Source organism: Macaca nemestrina, chromosome 9 (genome assembly GCF_043159975.1).
Source record: "Macaca nemestrina isolate mMacNem1 chromosome 9, mMacNem.hap1, whole genome shotgun sequence".
In the NCBI taxonomy this organism is placed as follows: Eukaryota; Metazoa; Chordata; class Mammalia; order Primates; family Cercopithecidae; genus Macaca; species Macaca nemestrina.
Window position 1 is genome coordinate 392,155 of NC_092133.1, and position 13,700 is coordinate 405,854.

Consider the following 13,700-nt stretch of genomic DNA (forward strand, 5'->3'; position numbering starts at 1 on the left):
GAGTGGGGAGTGGGGTCTGAGGAGGGGTAAGATCTGCCCCAGGGACGGGCATCTCCCATTCCCTTGGAGCCAGATGGGAGCTGAGAAGGGCCCAGGGACTCCTGGAGTCCCATCCTCCCCACCCGGCCTGGCAACTCCTTGCACTCAGAGGAAGTGACCTCTTTATCCTTAAATACTTCAGTGTGGATTCCCCGCAAACAAGGGCGTTTTCTTACGTAAGCTTCATGCAATGATCGAAATCAGGAATTTAGGTTTCCAGATCCACACAACCCACATGAGAGCCAACACTTCTGGCTTCCCTGTGTGCGAGCATGGATGCACGTACAGAGAGGGGGGCATGGATTGTGTGTGTGAGTGTGTGTGAGTATGAGCACAGACGCACAGAGAGGAGGGAGTGTGGATTATGTGTGTGTGAGCGTGTGAGCACGGACAGACAGGAGAGTGTGTGCATTGTGTGTTAGCGTTAGTGTGAGCATGTGTGTGAGCACAGATGCACAGAGAGGGGGTGTGGATTGTGTGTGTGTGTGAAAGTGTTAGTGTGACCATGTGAGCACAGATGCATATACAAAGAGAAGGGGTGTGGATTGTGTGTGTGTGTTAGTGAGAGTGCGAATACAGATACACATAGAGGAGGTGGCATGGATTGTGTGTGTGCATGAGCATATGAGTGTGTGAATGTGAGCACAGATGCACATACAGAGAGGAGGGGCATGGATTGTGTGAGTGTGAGCGTGTGTGAGCAGGGATGCACATACAGAGAGGAGGGAGTGTGGAGTGTGTGTGAGAGTGTTAGTGTGAGTATATGTGTGTGTGAGCACGGAACCACATACAGAGAGGAGGGGTGTGGATTGTGTGTATGAGTGTGAGCATGTGTGTGAGCAGGGACACACATACAGAGAGGAGGGGCATGGATTGTGTGAGCGTGTGTGAGTGTGAGCACGGAACCACAGAGAGGAGGGACATGGATTGTGTGAGCGTGTGTGAGTGTGAGCACGGAACCACACACAGAAAGGAGATCGAGTGGATCGTCTGACTGTGCACGTGAATGAGCGTGAGAGGCAGAGGGGCAAGGGGGACAGTAGGAGTCAAGGAATGTGTCCACTGTGTTCCCAGCACTGGGCTTCAAATCTGGCTAATTCTTGGAGCTCACCTGTCACCTGCTCATCTACAGATGGGTAAACTGAGGCCCGCGGCAGAGGCCTTACATTCGCGCAGGGTGGCTGGAGCCGGGAGGATCACTGCGGACCCCTGCCTGCTCCCACACCTCCTCCCACAGGCTCCCAGCCGCCTGCCCCTGGCAATGGGAGGCCTGGAAGCTGGGCCAGGACCACGGCGACCGCCGACTCTGCGCGGCTCCCCACGGGGCCACCCACATCCTCCAAGCGCATCCCTCCTGGTGTCCGAGCTGACACCCAGCGGAGAAGGCGACACTTTGCTGACGCCTCCAGGAGGGGGCGCTGCAGCCGGCCGGGCCGCCCCGGGCCGCGGGGAAAGGGGAGGACGGCGACCGGTCGCCTGAGGTCTTGTCTCCGCACGCCCCGGGGTGTCGGCCGGCTGGCGGTGGAGCGGACACGGGCACAGCCTGGCCGTGGGAGGAGCGGGCGCAGGGGCCGGAGGATGAAGGGACGGGGCTTGGCGGCCCCGGCCTCCCTGTTTCCTGTGAAGGACGGAGACCGGCACCGGCACCCACGGCTGCACTTCAGCCCGGAGTCATCCATGCACAGCGGGGCCCTGGCCTCTCCGCCTGTGTGTTGGGGGGGGGGTGCGGCCTCCCCACCTGTGTGTGTTCCGGGGGGGGTGCGGCCTCTCCGCCTGTGTGTGTTCGGGGGGGGTGCGGCCTCTCCGCCTGTGTGTGTTCGGGGGGGGTGCGGCCTCTCCGCCTGTGTGTGTTCCGGGGGGGGTGCGGCCTCTCCGCCTGTGTGTGTTCCGGGGGGGGTGCGGCCTCTCCGCCTGTGTGTGTTCCGGGGGGGGTGCGGCCTCTCCGCCTGTGTGTTGGGGGGGGGTGCGGCCTCCCCACCTGTGTGTGTTCCGGGGGGGGTGCGGCCTCTCCGCCTGTGTGTGTTCGGGGGGGGTGCGGCCTCTCCGCCTGTGTGTGTTCGGGGGGGGTGCGGCCTCTCCGCCTGTGTGTGTTCCGGGGGGGGTGCGGCCTCTCCGCCTGTGTGTGTTCCGGGGGGGGGTGCGGCCTCTCCGCCTGTGTGTGTTCCGGGGGGGGTGCGGCCTCTCCGCCTGTGTGTGTTCCGGGGGGGGGTGCGGCCTCCCCGCCTGTGTGTGTTCGGGGGGGGGTGCGGCCTCTCCGCCTGTGTGTGTTCCGGGGGGGGGTGCGGCCTCCCCACCTGTGTGTGTTCGGGGCGGGTGCGGCCTCTCCGCCTGTGTGTGTTCGGGGGGGGTGCGGCCTCTCCACCTGTGTGTGTTCGGGGGGGGTGCGGCCTCCCCACCTGTGTGTTCCGGGGGGGGGTGCGGCCTCTCCGCCTGTGTGTGTTCCGGGGGGGGTGCGGCCTCTCCGCCTGTGTGTGTTCCGGGGGGGGGTGCGGCCTCTCCGCCTGTGTGTGTTCCGGGGGGGGGTGCGGCCTCTCCGCCTGTGTGTTGGGGGCGGGGTGCGGCCTCTCCGCCTGTGTGTGTTCCGGGGGGGGGTGCGGCCTCCCCACCTGTGTGTGTTCGGGGGGGGTGCGGCCTCTCCGCCTGTGTGTGTTCCGGGGGGGGTGCGGCCTCTCCGCCTGTGTGTGTTCCGGGGGGGGTGCGGCCTCTCCGCCTGTGTGTGTTCCGGGGGGGGTGCGGCCTCCCCGCCTGTGTGTGTTCCGGGGGGGGTGCGGCCTCCCCGCCTGTGTGTGTTCCGGGGGGGGTGCGGCCTCCCCGCCTGTGTGTGTTCCGGGGGGGGGTGCGGCCTCCCCGCCTGTGTGTGTTCCGGGAGGGGGGTGCGGCCTCCCCGCCTGTGTGTGTTCCGGGGGGGGGTGCGGCCTCTCCGCCTGTGTGTGTTCCGGGGGGGGGTGCGGCCTCTCCGCCTGTGTGTGTTCCGGGGGGGGTGCGGCCTCCCCACCTGTGTGTGTTCCGGGGGGTGCGGCCTCTCCGCCTGTGTGTGTTCGGGGGGGGTGCGGCCTCTCCACCTGTGTGTGTTCCGGGGGGGGTGCGGCCTCCCCACCTGTGTGTGTTCCGGGGGGTGCGGCCTCTCCACCTGTGTGTGTTGGGGGGGGGAGGCCTCCACCTGTGTGTTCCGGGGGGAGGGTTTGCGGCCTCTCCACCTGTGTGTGTTCCGGGGGGGGTGCGGCCTCTCCATCTGTGTGTGTTCGGGGGGGTGCGGCCTCTCCATCTGTGTGTGTTCGGGGGGGTGCAGCCTCTCCACCTGTGTGTGTTCTGGGGGGGGAGGCCTCCACCTGTGTGTGTTCCAGGAGGAGAGGTGCAGCCTCTCCACCTGTGCGTGTTCCGGGGGGTGCAACCTCTCCATCTGCGTCCTTGGGGAGGGGAGGGTGCGGCCTTTCCATCTCTGTGTCCTGTGGGGGGTGCGGCCCTTCCATCTCTGTGTCTGGGGGTTGTGGGCATTCCATCCTGTGTCTTGTCTGAGTCTTCTCTTGACAGCTGTGACCTGGAAGCCACGTCCAGGTGTGTTCAGAGTTGGTTCCTTCCAGTGGGTTCATGGTCTCGCTGACTTCAAGAATGGAGCCACGGACCTTAGCGGTGAGTGTTAAGGCTCTTAAAGATGGCATGGACCCAAAGAGTGAGCAGCAGCAAGATTTACTGTGAACAGCAGCGGGTTGCCACTGCTGGCTGGGAGGGGTGTAGGAGTGTAGGGGTGGGGATGTATGTGTGTGGGAGGGGGGGCCAGCTTTTATTCTCTGTATTTGTCCCTGCCCATGTCCTGCTGATTGGTCCATTTTACAGGGTACTGATTGGCCCATTTTAAAAACGTCTAGCTAGCTACAGAGCACTGATTGGTGCGTTTTTACAGAGCCCTGATTGGTGCATTTTATAAACCTCTAGCTAGCTACAGAAAAGTTCTCCAAGTCCCTACTCGACCCAGGAAGTCCAGCTGGCTTCAGCTCTCACAGGTCTTGCAGCAGAAACATGAGCATCTGCCTGGCGCAGTGGTTCACAACTGTAATCCCAGCACTTGGGGAGGTCGAGGCAGGCAGATCACCTGAGGTCAGGAGTTCAAGACCAGCCTGGCCAACATAGTGAAACGCTGTATCTACTAAAAATACAAAAAGTAGCCGGGTATGGTGGTGTGCGTCTATAATCCCAGTTACTCAGGAGGGTGAGGCAGGAGAATCGCTTGAACCTGGGGGGCGGAGGTTGCAGTGAGCCAAGGTCATGCCACTGCACTCCAGCCTGGGCAAGAAGAGCAAGACTGTCTCAAAAAAAAAAAAAAGGAAAAAAAGAAAAAGAAAGAAAAGAAACATGAGCATCTCCTTAGAAATGGATGCAGCCCACGTACAATTACGATGCTGGCTTTAAAAAAAAATCAGTAACATTCTTCATACCGAAGTTCTACACTCCCCACTTGTCAGAAGAAAAACTGAGACAGAATAAACAAACAGCTTCCAGGCGGAGATGAAGCTAGGATTGGAACCCAGGACCTACAGCCCACAAAGAGTATAAAACAGTCCTGCTGTGAACAAAAGAGTTTTAGCAGAATCTGCTGTTGTGGAAAGGGCTAACACATCCTCGTGGAGCACTGCCGCCAGCGCTGTGCTGCCGGCCTTGTGCAGGGAGCTCATGCAGGAGCTGGAGAAGGACTTGACGGGCTGGGACAGGATCTCTTCGGGGAGACAGAACGAGCAGTAAATGTGCATGTTTGCATTTTTCTTGTGTTGTGCTTTCTCAAGCGGCTGACGGGCCCCGGGCGACCCCGCCACAGCCACCCTCAGTCATTGCTCATCTTCCACCCCACACACGTGCATGTTAAGCCTCTCTTCACTTGTGCACCCAGGCCTGGGCTTCAGGCTTTAGTGTCTTCCCTTGAGTGCTTGGGAACCTGCCTTCAGTTTCCAGAGCACAAAGCACTGAGCGATGTCAGCTCTGAACCTGAGGCCCTTGAGATTCCCTGATTCCAGGTTGCTGGAGAGCTCTCAGCATTGCCCTGTGGAGCTGGGCAGCAGCTGCAGATGACCACCGGCTGCCTCCAGCCAGACCCAGAGCCCCAAAAGGAGTGCTGTGAGGTGATGCCGGGGGCTGTGAGGTGATGCCAGGGGCTGTGAGGTGATGCCGGGGGCGGGGGTGATGCCGGGGGCTGTGAGGTGATGCCGGGGGCAGAGGTGATGCGGGGGGCGGGGGTGATGCCGGGGGCTGTGAGGTGAGGCCGGGGGCTGTGAGGTGAGGCCGGGGGCGGGGGGCCAGGAGCACCTCAGTCACATGCTGTGGGAACAGGGCCTCTGGAGGAAGACATGGTCGGGGGGCCGAGAGCCCTAATTTTATCAAAACAGAGCGGTTTCTCCTGGACACACTGCTCCCAGTGTTCTCTGCAATCCAATGCCAGCCCCAACCTCCCGGCCTGCGTTTCCTGCTGCAGGTTCTGTGGTCCCTGCTGGCACCAGTGATGGGTCCTGCGCCCTCTGGGGCAGCACCCTCTACCACCCCATACACCCCCAGCACCCCACACCCCCAGAGCCACTGTGCCCCTCCCTGTGGGCATCACTGCCTACCCCCACCAGGTCTACTTCCGGAGTGGTGTGGCAGGGACAACCGGGTGTGGCTCCCAAAGCCAAGTGGTCTGGGATGAGGCGGAGTGCTGTATCCTACGCCATCACCCACGTCTGAGGGGTGCCAGGACTTTATAAATCTTCCTGAAAACTGAGGGTGGAAAACAGAATACACATGGGTAACAATGACCATTCCCCACCTGACTCAACACAGAAATGAAGACATAAGACCATCAGTGAAAAATACTTATTTCATGTGTTTAAAAATACATTCTTAGGGTTTGCCCTGCAGGGGGAGGCAGGCCGTCCACATCTCAGTCCCAATAGTGTCTCGAGGTCGTTTCCAAAATCTGTGGGTCCCTCACTGCTTCTGATGATGGCTGCTGATGCCATTTGTTGAGGAACAGGGACAGGGAAGATGGCGAGGGCCTGGCCCCAGGGCGGCCACACCAGAAGGTCGGAGAAAGGCCCACGGTGGATGCCACTCCCACCAGTGGTGACTGCCCCCCACTCCTTTTCTGAATCTATCAGCACTGTTTGGTTTTCTTCTTGTTGCTTTTAAATCCTCGAGCAGCACCCTGACCAAAGCAGATGGTAGAGGGTATTCTGGGATGGAAGAAAGTTTGTATTAGACGCTGCATTTGCCAACCAACAACCCAGGTCATAACAGTAGTCGTGTGTCTCCTTCTCATTCTCTTTCACTCTGGGAACATGCGGGATGCAGAGCCAGCCCTCCTGGGCCCTGGGGCAGCTCCGTTCCACAGCCTGTCTGAGACCTACTTCCTGGGGGAGATCCCCGCCAGCCACCGACGCACACCCACTGGGAAGAACTCAGAGGAGACGGCGGCTCCTGCCAAGTCCTCTGGGGCTGAGACTTCCTGCTACCCCACGTCTGTCCAGTGGAAACCCCTACTGCCCCAGCCCCCCGGGGCTCATCCACAGGCCAAAGTCCAGGCATCTGTAAGGGGGTGCAGGGAACGCTAAGTTGATCTTTCCACCTGTTCGGAGTCTTTGATGATGTTTTTCCCCAATTGTTCACTGTTTTCCCCAAATTAATTTGAAATCGACTTTAACCCAAGACAAGTACAGGTAACGCTAGGAAGGCAGACGGCACAGGTAGCGCGAGAAAAGCAGACGCCTGGGTTGTAACTGAAGCAACTGCAAGTGGGACTCTTTCCATCCCACTCAGACAGTGAGGAAAAGGGAGTGGTGCTCGGCATTCCTGCACTTCAGCGCCTCAAAAACAGAGTATGCGAGAGAAACTTAGCTATTCACAGGACCTGAAACATCTGGACTTTCTTCTCCGGCAAAATCGGAAGCCGATTTTCTTTCCCAGCGTTACCTTTCTGAATTCAGTATGAGAAGCGCAGCGGCCCAGGGTGCAACCCAGAATCCTCAGCACCGAACACACATTGAGAACGTGTTTCAGAAACAGCTTGGACACTGACCTATGACTGTAGGTCCGCCTCTCACCGGCCGGTGCAGGGGAGGCCGCCACAGGCTCGGAGCAGATTTCCATGGCCTCCCCTTCTGACCGCTCTCCACTGTCGCCTGGGACTTCCGCTGAGGCTGGGCTGCGGGGACAGAGCAGTGAGCAGCAGCCCTGCATGGCTCCTACAGCCCCCGTGTTCCCCAGAAATGAATGTGCAAGAAAGAAACTGGATTTCCTTTTAAGTAGCATATTTTCTATTTTGGCATAGTCTAATTTTATAGTGTGGTTTTCAGGATACTGGGAAAAGGAAAATGATTACAGCAAGGTCATTGTTTATATAATAAAGCCTGCATTTTATAAACTTAACTGCAACAATCATACTTGTTTTTTTTGTTTGTTTGTTTGTTTTTTTTTTGAGACGGAGTCTCACTCTGCCGCCCAGGCTAGAGTGCAGTGGCCGGATCTCGGCTCACTGCAAGCTCCGTCTCCCGGGTTCACGCCATTCTCCTGCCTCAGCCTCCCGAGTAGCTGGGACTACAGGCGCCCGCCACCTCGCCTGGCTAGTTTTATTTATTTATTTATTTATTTATTTTTTGAGACAGAGTGTGGCTCTGCCGCCCAGGCTGGAGTGCAGTGGCCGGATCTCAGCTCACTGCAAGCTCCGCCTCCCGGGTTCCCGCCATTCTCCTGCCTCAGCCTCCCGAGTAGCTGGGACTACAGGCGCCCGCCACCGCGCCCGGCTAGTTTTTTGTATTTTTTAGCAGAGACGGGGTTTCACCGTGTTAGCCAGGATGGTCTCGATCTCCTGACCTCATGATCCGCCCGTCTCGGCCTCCCAAAGTGCTGGGATTACAGGCTTGAGCCACCGCGCCCGGCCTCATACTTGTTTTGAGAATAGTATTTTTGGTGCCAACGGTGCCACAGGTCTTTTTACGAGTGTGAGAAATTTGCTCAAGTTAACCAGAGACTATAAACTAGTCTCTTCCATAATACGAATGTCTCAGTCCAGCATTGCAGGGTTTTTCTCCTTCAAATGATCCCTTGGAAGGGAGACAATCACTTTCTACACAAGTCTTTGTAAAAGCCTCCCATATTGCAGTGAGTTCTCCCAATTCTTTTCTTTTAAACAGCAAATTACTACTTGAGAAAACGTCGTCTGAACGACTTCGACCAATACAATTTCAGATGATTATGAAGGTTCACCTAAGATAATCAGTTAAAAAAAAGAAGAAATGTAACACAATTTAAAAATTGTTCCAGCTGGATGTGGTAGCTCATACCTGTAATCTCAGCACTTTGTGAGGCTGAGGCAGGTGGATTGCTTGAGCCCAGGAGTTCACCACCAGAGTGGGCAACATAGCAAGACCCTGTCTCTACAAAAAATAGAACATTTTGCCAAGTGTGGTGATGCGTGTTGGCAGGTCCTAGCACTTTAGGAGGCTGAAGTGGGAGAATCGCTTGAGCCTGAGAAGTGGAGGTTGCAGTGAACCTAGATCACACCACTGCACTCCAGCCTGGGTGTCACAGCGAGACCCTGTCTCAAAAAAAAAAAAAAAAGATTGTTCTTGGAAGTATTTCCCAGAGTGCGCTCTAGGCAAGAACATGTTAATAAATGGCTTTGGCATCAAGTTCATATGCGCACAACCAGGACAAAGAGAAAGCCAGGGCAGCATGATGTGTGAGCACAGCCAACTGCTGCAGGAGGTAGAGGCACAGCCCCAGGGGGTGTGAGTGCAGAGGTGCTGTGCCTGCTCATTCCCACACCCCCTCTGCTGCCTCCACCGGCACAGAGCTGGGCAGCCAGGGGCTCCCCTCCAGCCTCCCTTCGGCAGGGTGGCCGCCGGCACAACCACCTGTAGCTGTGCTGCCAGGGCTTCAAGTACCCGTAGGTGGACACCCCATTAGGATAAGTCTGACAGTCTATGTGTTCTGGCTGGTTGGAAGCCTCTTCCTAAAATCAAAAACAGACACGTGCAGAGCCTGGTGGCTCCCTACCTTCTGTTTTTCTTTGGCTTATCAAACCGGAAGTCCACGGGGTACAGGTGTATCCTCACCAAGTGGTCCTTCCGGTCTCTGCTGGTCTTGAACTTCTCTGTGCAGCCTTCTACCAAGCACTGATACTGAAACAGAGACGGCATCACCTCCCTCTGACCCCTGGCCCTCCCCCACCACCACGCCCCTCTAGCAGGGCTGCCAAGGGCGGAAAGGTATCCCTGGCCTTGCCCCTGTGCACCTGAGAGCTGGGGGCAGCACTCTGAGCCCATCACCACTGGGGATGGCCTCGGCGGCTATGTAGACCTCACCCACCATGTCCTGCCTCTCAGACAGGATCTGGAAGAGCGAATCGTGCCACTCCAGAATGTGGGCGTCCAGCAGATGTCCGGAACGGAAGGCCCGCTTGCAAAAGGAGCAAACATTTCCATGCAGCGTGTGGTAGTGGTGCTCGTAGTCGTCCAGGGCATCGAACACCTGGCAGCAGCCGGCCACCTGGCAGGCAAACGCGGGCACCCTGCCAAGGAGACCTGCTTCAGGGGCCCTTCCTCCAGTGCGAGGAACCAAGCTGGACTTTCTGCACAGTTTCCCTTTGAGACCTCCAATAAAGCCCCCATGCATCTTTTGCGATCCCAAGCCCTCTTTTTATGAATTAAGTTTCACAAACAGACTAGGTGGTGGTGGAGTCAGCCATGCCAAATCTGGACAGGCACAGCGCCTTGGTGGGGCAGCCGCACATGGAAAGGCAGCAGCGCAGCCCCAGGGACTAGGCACGAGGCAGGGAGGCGGCGCAGAAATAGCACTGGCAGGGCGCTGCCCAGCCGCTTACCTGGGCTTCTCAGGCGCGTCGGCCACCTGCATGAGCACGTCCTGGAGGTAGAGGTGGCGCTGCACGTCCCCATCCTGCAGGAGAAGTGCGCCGTCGGCGGGGCCAGGTGCCTCGCCGCAGGCCTCGCCCACACCCGTGGCCCCACCCATCCCGGGATCCGGCCCCGCCCCACAGCTGTAGGCTCCACCCTCCCGGCTCGGCCCCGCCCCACAACCATTGGCTCCGCCTACTCCAGGCTTTGGCTCCGCCCTGCAGCCTCAGGCCCCGCCCACATCCGTTCCGGCCCCTCCCCACCGCCTCAGGTAACGCCTGTCCCAGGCTCCGGCCCCGCTCCGCAGCCGTAGGCCCCGCCCACTCCAGGCTCCAGCACCGCCCTGCAGCCTCAGGCCCCGCCCACTCCCGGCTCCGGCCCCGCCCCGCAGCCGTAGGCCCAGCTGGATCCCACAACTGCCTTTTCCCAATTTTGTTCACGCACCTCGAAGAACTCGTGCTCTCGCGGGAAGCGCACCGGGCGCGCAACGAAGCGAAAGGGCGCGGCCCCAGCAGCGGGGTCCCGCTCTACAGGCAGTGGCTCCGCCACCCCGGGCCCCGCGGCAAGGCGGGCGCACAGCGCGGGGGGCAGCTGCATCACCCCGGGCGCGGGCGGGCGCAGCCTGTCGGCCACCGTCCGCCAGCCGAGCCGGACGTGACGTCGTGCGCACTTCCGCCGCCGTGGGGGGCTGCGCGGGAGCTGTGGCTCCGGTACTGCGGTGAGTCCCGGCAGAGCGCGGGCGCAGAGAGGGGTTTGGGGGACTGCCGGGCCCGGGGGACCGCTAGGCGACGGAACTGGTGGGACGCGGCTCTTCCCGCGCGCTCCCTCTGGCTGCGCAGCGGTCCCCGAACTCTGGGCCGAAGCCCCTGGGGCCTGCACCGGCCAGGCCAGCGTCTTGCCCCGCGGCCCGACACTCAGCCGGGGCGGGGCGGAGCGGGCCTCCGGGTGGTCCCGGGTGTCCCCTCCCAGCCCTGGGAAGCCGGGTCGCAGGTCCCCCTCTCGCACGCTCTCTCCCGTCCGCCTTGCCCCGGCTCTCGTCTCCCGCCTGTTGGACCGCGGCAGTCCCTGGATCTTGTTCCCTCTAAACCAGTCGCAAACCGGAGCCAAAGTGGCTCCGGTTTTGTTGCAGCCGTTTTTAACTTAAGGCGCTTGGGTGAATTCCCGTTACTTTAGTTCAAAGGCCCTTTCCTGGTTTGTCGGGGTCCTGTCGACGTCTCCGGTCCCCGCAGCTCCCGTGAAACCCACGACCTGTGCTAGGTGCCCAGGGTGTGTGGGTGAAGGCGTCACAGGAGAGCGCGGCAGCCTAGTAGGAGAGACAGACGTCAGACTAAAGAGTCATCTAATTAAAATGGTGATTGACAACACGGGGGAAGCAGTGGAGGCTTCAGATCTACTGCAGAGAATGTTCCCGGTGGCGGATAGAGGCTGTAGCTTTCTCCTTCTGTCATCCAGGCTGGAGTGCAGTGGTGCGATCATAGCTCATAGGTCGCTGCGGCCTCAAAACTCTTGGGCTCAAGTGGTCCTCCTCCCTCAACCTTCCAAAGAGCTAGGACTGCAGGCGTGAGCCACCATGCCTGCCCCTGTACTTTTTCCGTGTTTAGGTACACGAATACCTCTGTGTTAGAGTTGCGTAGTGTTCAGCACAGCCACCTGCTGGGCAGGTTTGTGGCCCACAAGCAGGAGGCTCCACTAGGTGGCTTAGGTTTATCGTAGGCCTTACACCATCTAGGTCTGCCAGTGACTGATGATCGCTCAGAAGGAAATCATGTAACCATACGTTTCACTTTTTTCTTTTGGAGATAGAGTCTCTGTCGCCCAGGCTGGAGGGCAGTGGCACGATCTGGGCTCACTGCAACCTCTGCCTCCTGGGTTCAAGCGATTCTCCTACCTCAGCTTCCCAAGTAGTTGGGATTACAAGTGTGCGCCAGCAGGCCTGGCTAATTTTTGTATTTTTGTTAGAGACTGGTTTTCACCATGTTGGCCAGGCATTTGTCAGAACGCTGAGTGATGCCTGACTGTATTTTCTGTCTCTGTGAAAGCCTTTGGGCTCTTGGCATTTTCCACAAGTTGTAAAATAATTTTTCGGCCGGGCGCGGTGGCTCAAGCCTGTAATCCCAGCACTTTGGGAGGCCGAGGCGGGCGGATCACGAGGTCAGGAGATCGAGACCATCCTGGCTAACACAATGAAACCCCGTCTCCACTAAAAATACAAAAAAAAATTAGCCAGGCGTGGTGGCGGCGCCTGTAGTCCCAGCTACTCGGGAGGCTGAGGCAGGAGAATGGCGGGAACCCGGGAGGCGGAGCTTGCAGTGAGCCGAGATCGCGCCACTGCACTCCAGCCTGGGCGACAGAGCGAGACTCCGCCTCAAAAAAAAAAAAATAATAATAATTTTTCACACCAATTTGTACAGTTAGCTTTGAGCTCTCAGCAGAGGCTCTTGTTCACGCCCCTCTGTGTTTTAATCACTTACTCACGGGGAGTGTGTGCCCTGCTTGTCTGTGGTGGATTGTGGCATGCGTGCCTGGCTTCCTCAGCTCGCGTCCTTGTAGGGTCCAGCCCCACAGGGTCAGTGGGTTTTTCTCCCTGTGTGCGGAGATGAGAGGTTGTAGAAATAAAGACAGAAGACAAAGAGATCAAAGAAAAGACAGCTGGGCCCAGGGGACCCCTGCCACCAAGACGTGGAGACCAGTAGTGGCCCTGAACGCCAGACTGTGCTGATGTTTATTGGATACAAGTCAAAGGGGCAGGGTAAGGAGTGTGAGCCATCTCCAATGATAGTAAGGTCACGTGGGTCACGTGTCCACTGGACAGGGGCCCTTCCCTGCCTGGCAGCCGAGGCACAGAGGGAGACAGCTTATGCCATTCTTTCTGAATATCAGAGACTTTTAGTACTTTCACTAATTTTGGTACTATAAAATAATTTTTCACTATTTTGGTAATATAAAAGGCAGAGCCAGGTGCACAGGATGGGACATGAAAACGGACTAGGAGCATGACCACTGAAGCACAGCATCACAAGGAGACCGTTAGGCCTCTGGATAACTGCGGGCAGGCCTGACTGATGTCAGACCCTCCACAAAGAGGTGGAGGAGTAGAGTCTTCTCTGAACTCCCCCGGGGACAGGGAGATTCCTTTTCCTGGTCTGCTAAGTAGTGGGTGTTTTTCCTTAGCACCGACGCTACCGCTAGACCCCAGTCCGCTTGGAAATAGGCATCTTCCCAGATGCTGGCGTTACCAGTGGAGCAAAGAGCCCTCTAGTGGCCCTGCCCAGGCATAACAGAGGCTCACACTGTCTTCTGGTCACTTCTCAGCGTGTACCTTCAGCTCCGTCTCTGTATGGCCTGGTTTTTCCTAGGTTATGATTGTAGAGCGAGGATTATTATAATATTGGAATGAAGAGTAGTTGCTGTGAACTAATGATTAATGATATTTATATGTAATCATGTTTATGATTTACATCTAGTATAACTTGTTGTTTAATGTATTTTATTATACTGGAATAGCTCGTGCCCTCGGTCCCTTGCCTTGGCACCTGGATGGCTTGCTGCCCTCATGTCCCTGCGTAGCTCACAGCCTCTGTGAAAAGGACTTCAGTCCCGCCCAGTCACAGACGCTGGGCCTGCCCGTTTGTGTGATTAATAGTAAGAATTCAGGAGCATCGGCCGGGCGCGGTGGCTCAAGCCTGTAATCCCAGCACTTTGGGAGGCCGAGACGGGCGGATCACCAGGTCAGGAGTTTGAGACCAGCCTGGCTAACACGGTGAAACCCCGCCTCTACTAAAAAAT

General features: G+C 58.1%; 2 protein-coding genes across 4 annotated transcripts in view; one reads left to right on the plus strand and one right to left on the minus strand.

The window, feature by feature from the left end:
* LOC105471164 (zinc finger protein 511) overlaps positions 1 to 10,511 on the minus strand; it is a 42,847-nt gene extending 32,336 nt beyond the window's left edge. The window contains exons 1-6 of one of the 2 annotated variants that reach the window (XM_011723522.3): positions 10,359 to 10,511; positions 9,884 to 9,957; positions 9,370 to 9,571; positions 9,058 to 9,182; positions 7,079 to 7,204; positions 5,864 to 6,236 (exon numbers count right to left, since the gene is read on the minus strand). In XM_011723522.3, coding sequence (XP_011721824.2) covers positions 6,158 to 6,236; positions 7,079 to 7,204; positions 9,058 to 9,182; positions 9,370 to 9,571; positions 9,884 to 9,957; positions 10,359 to 10,511 — 759 coding nt within the window. In that variant the 3' untranslated portion in view covers positions 5,864 to 6,157. Of the gene's footprint in view, positions 1 to 5,863; positions 6,237 to 7,078; positions 7,205 to 9,057; positions 9,183 to 9,369; positions 9,572 to 9,883; positions 9,958 to 10,358 lie in introns of those variants that run through there. The other variant, XM_071068894.1, reaches the window with a different exon arrangement.
* Positions 10,504 to 13,700, plus strand: part of LOC105471177 (tubulin gamma complex component 2) — a 28,592-nt gene continuing 25,395 nt past the window's right edge. Inside the window, exon 1 of one of the 2 annotated variants that reach the window (XM_011723533.2) lies at positions 10,504 to 10,632. The gene's annotated coding sequence lies outside the window, so the exon portion shown is untranslated. Of the gene's footprint in view, positions 10,633 to 10,727; positions 11,266 to 13,700 lie in introns of those variants that run through there. The other variant, XM_071068892.1, reaches the window with a different exon arrangement.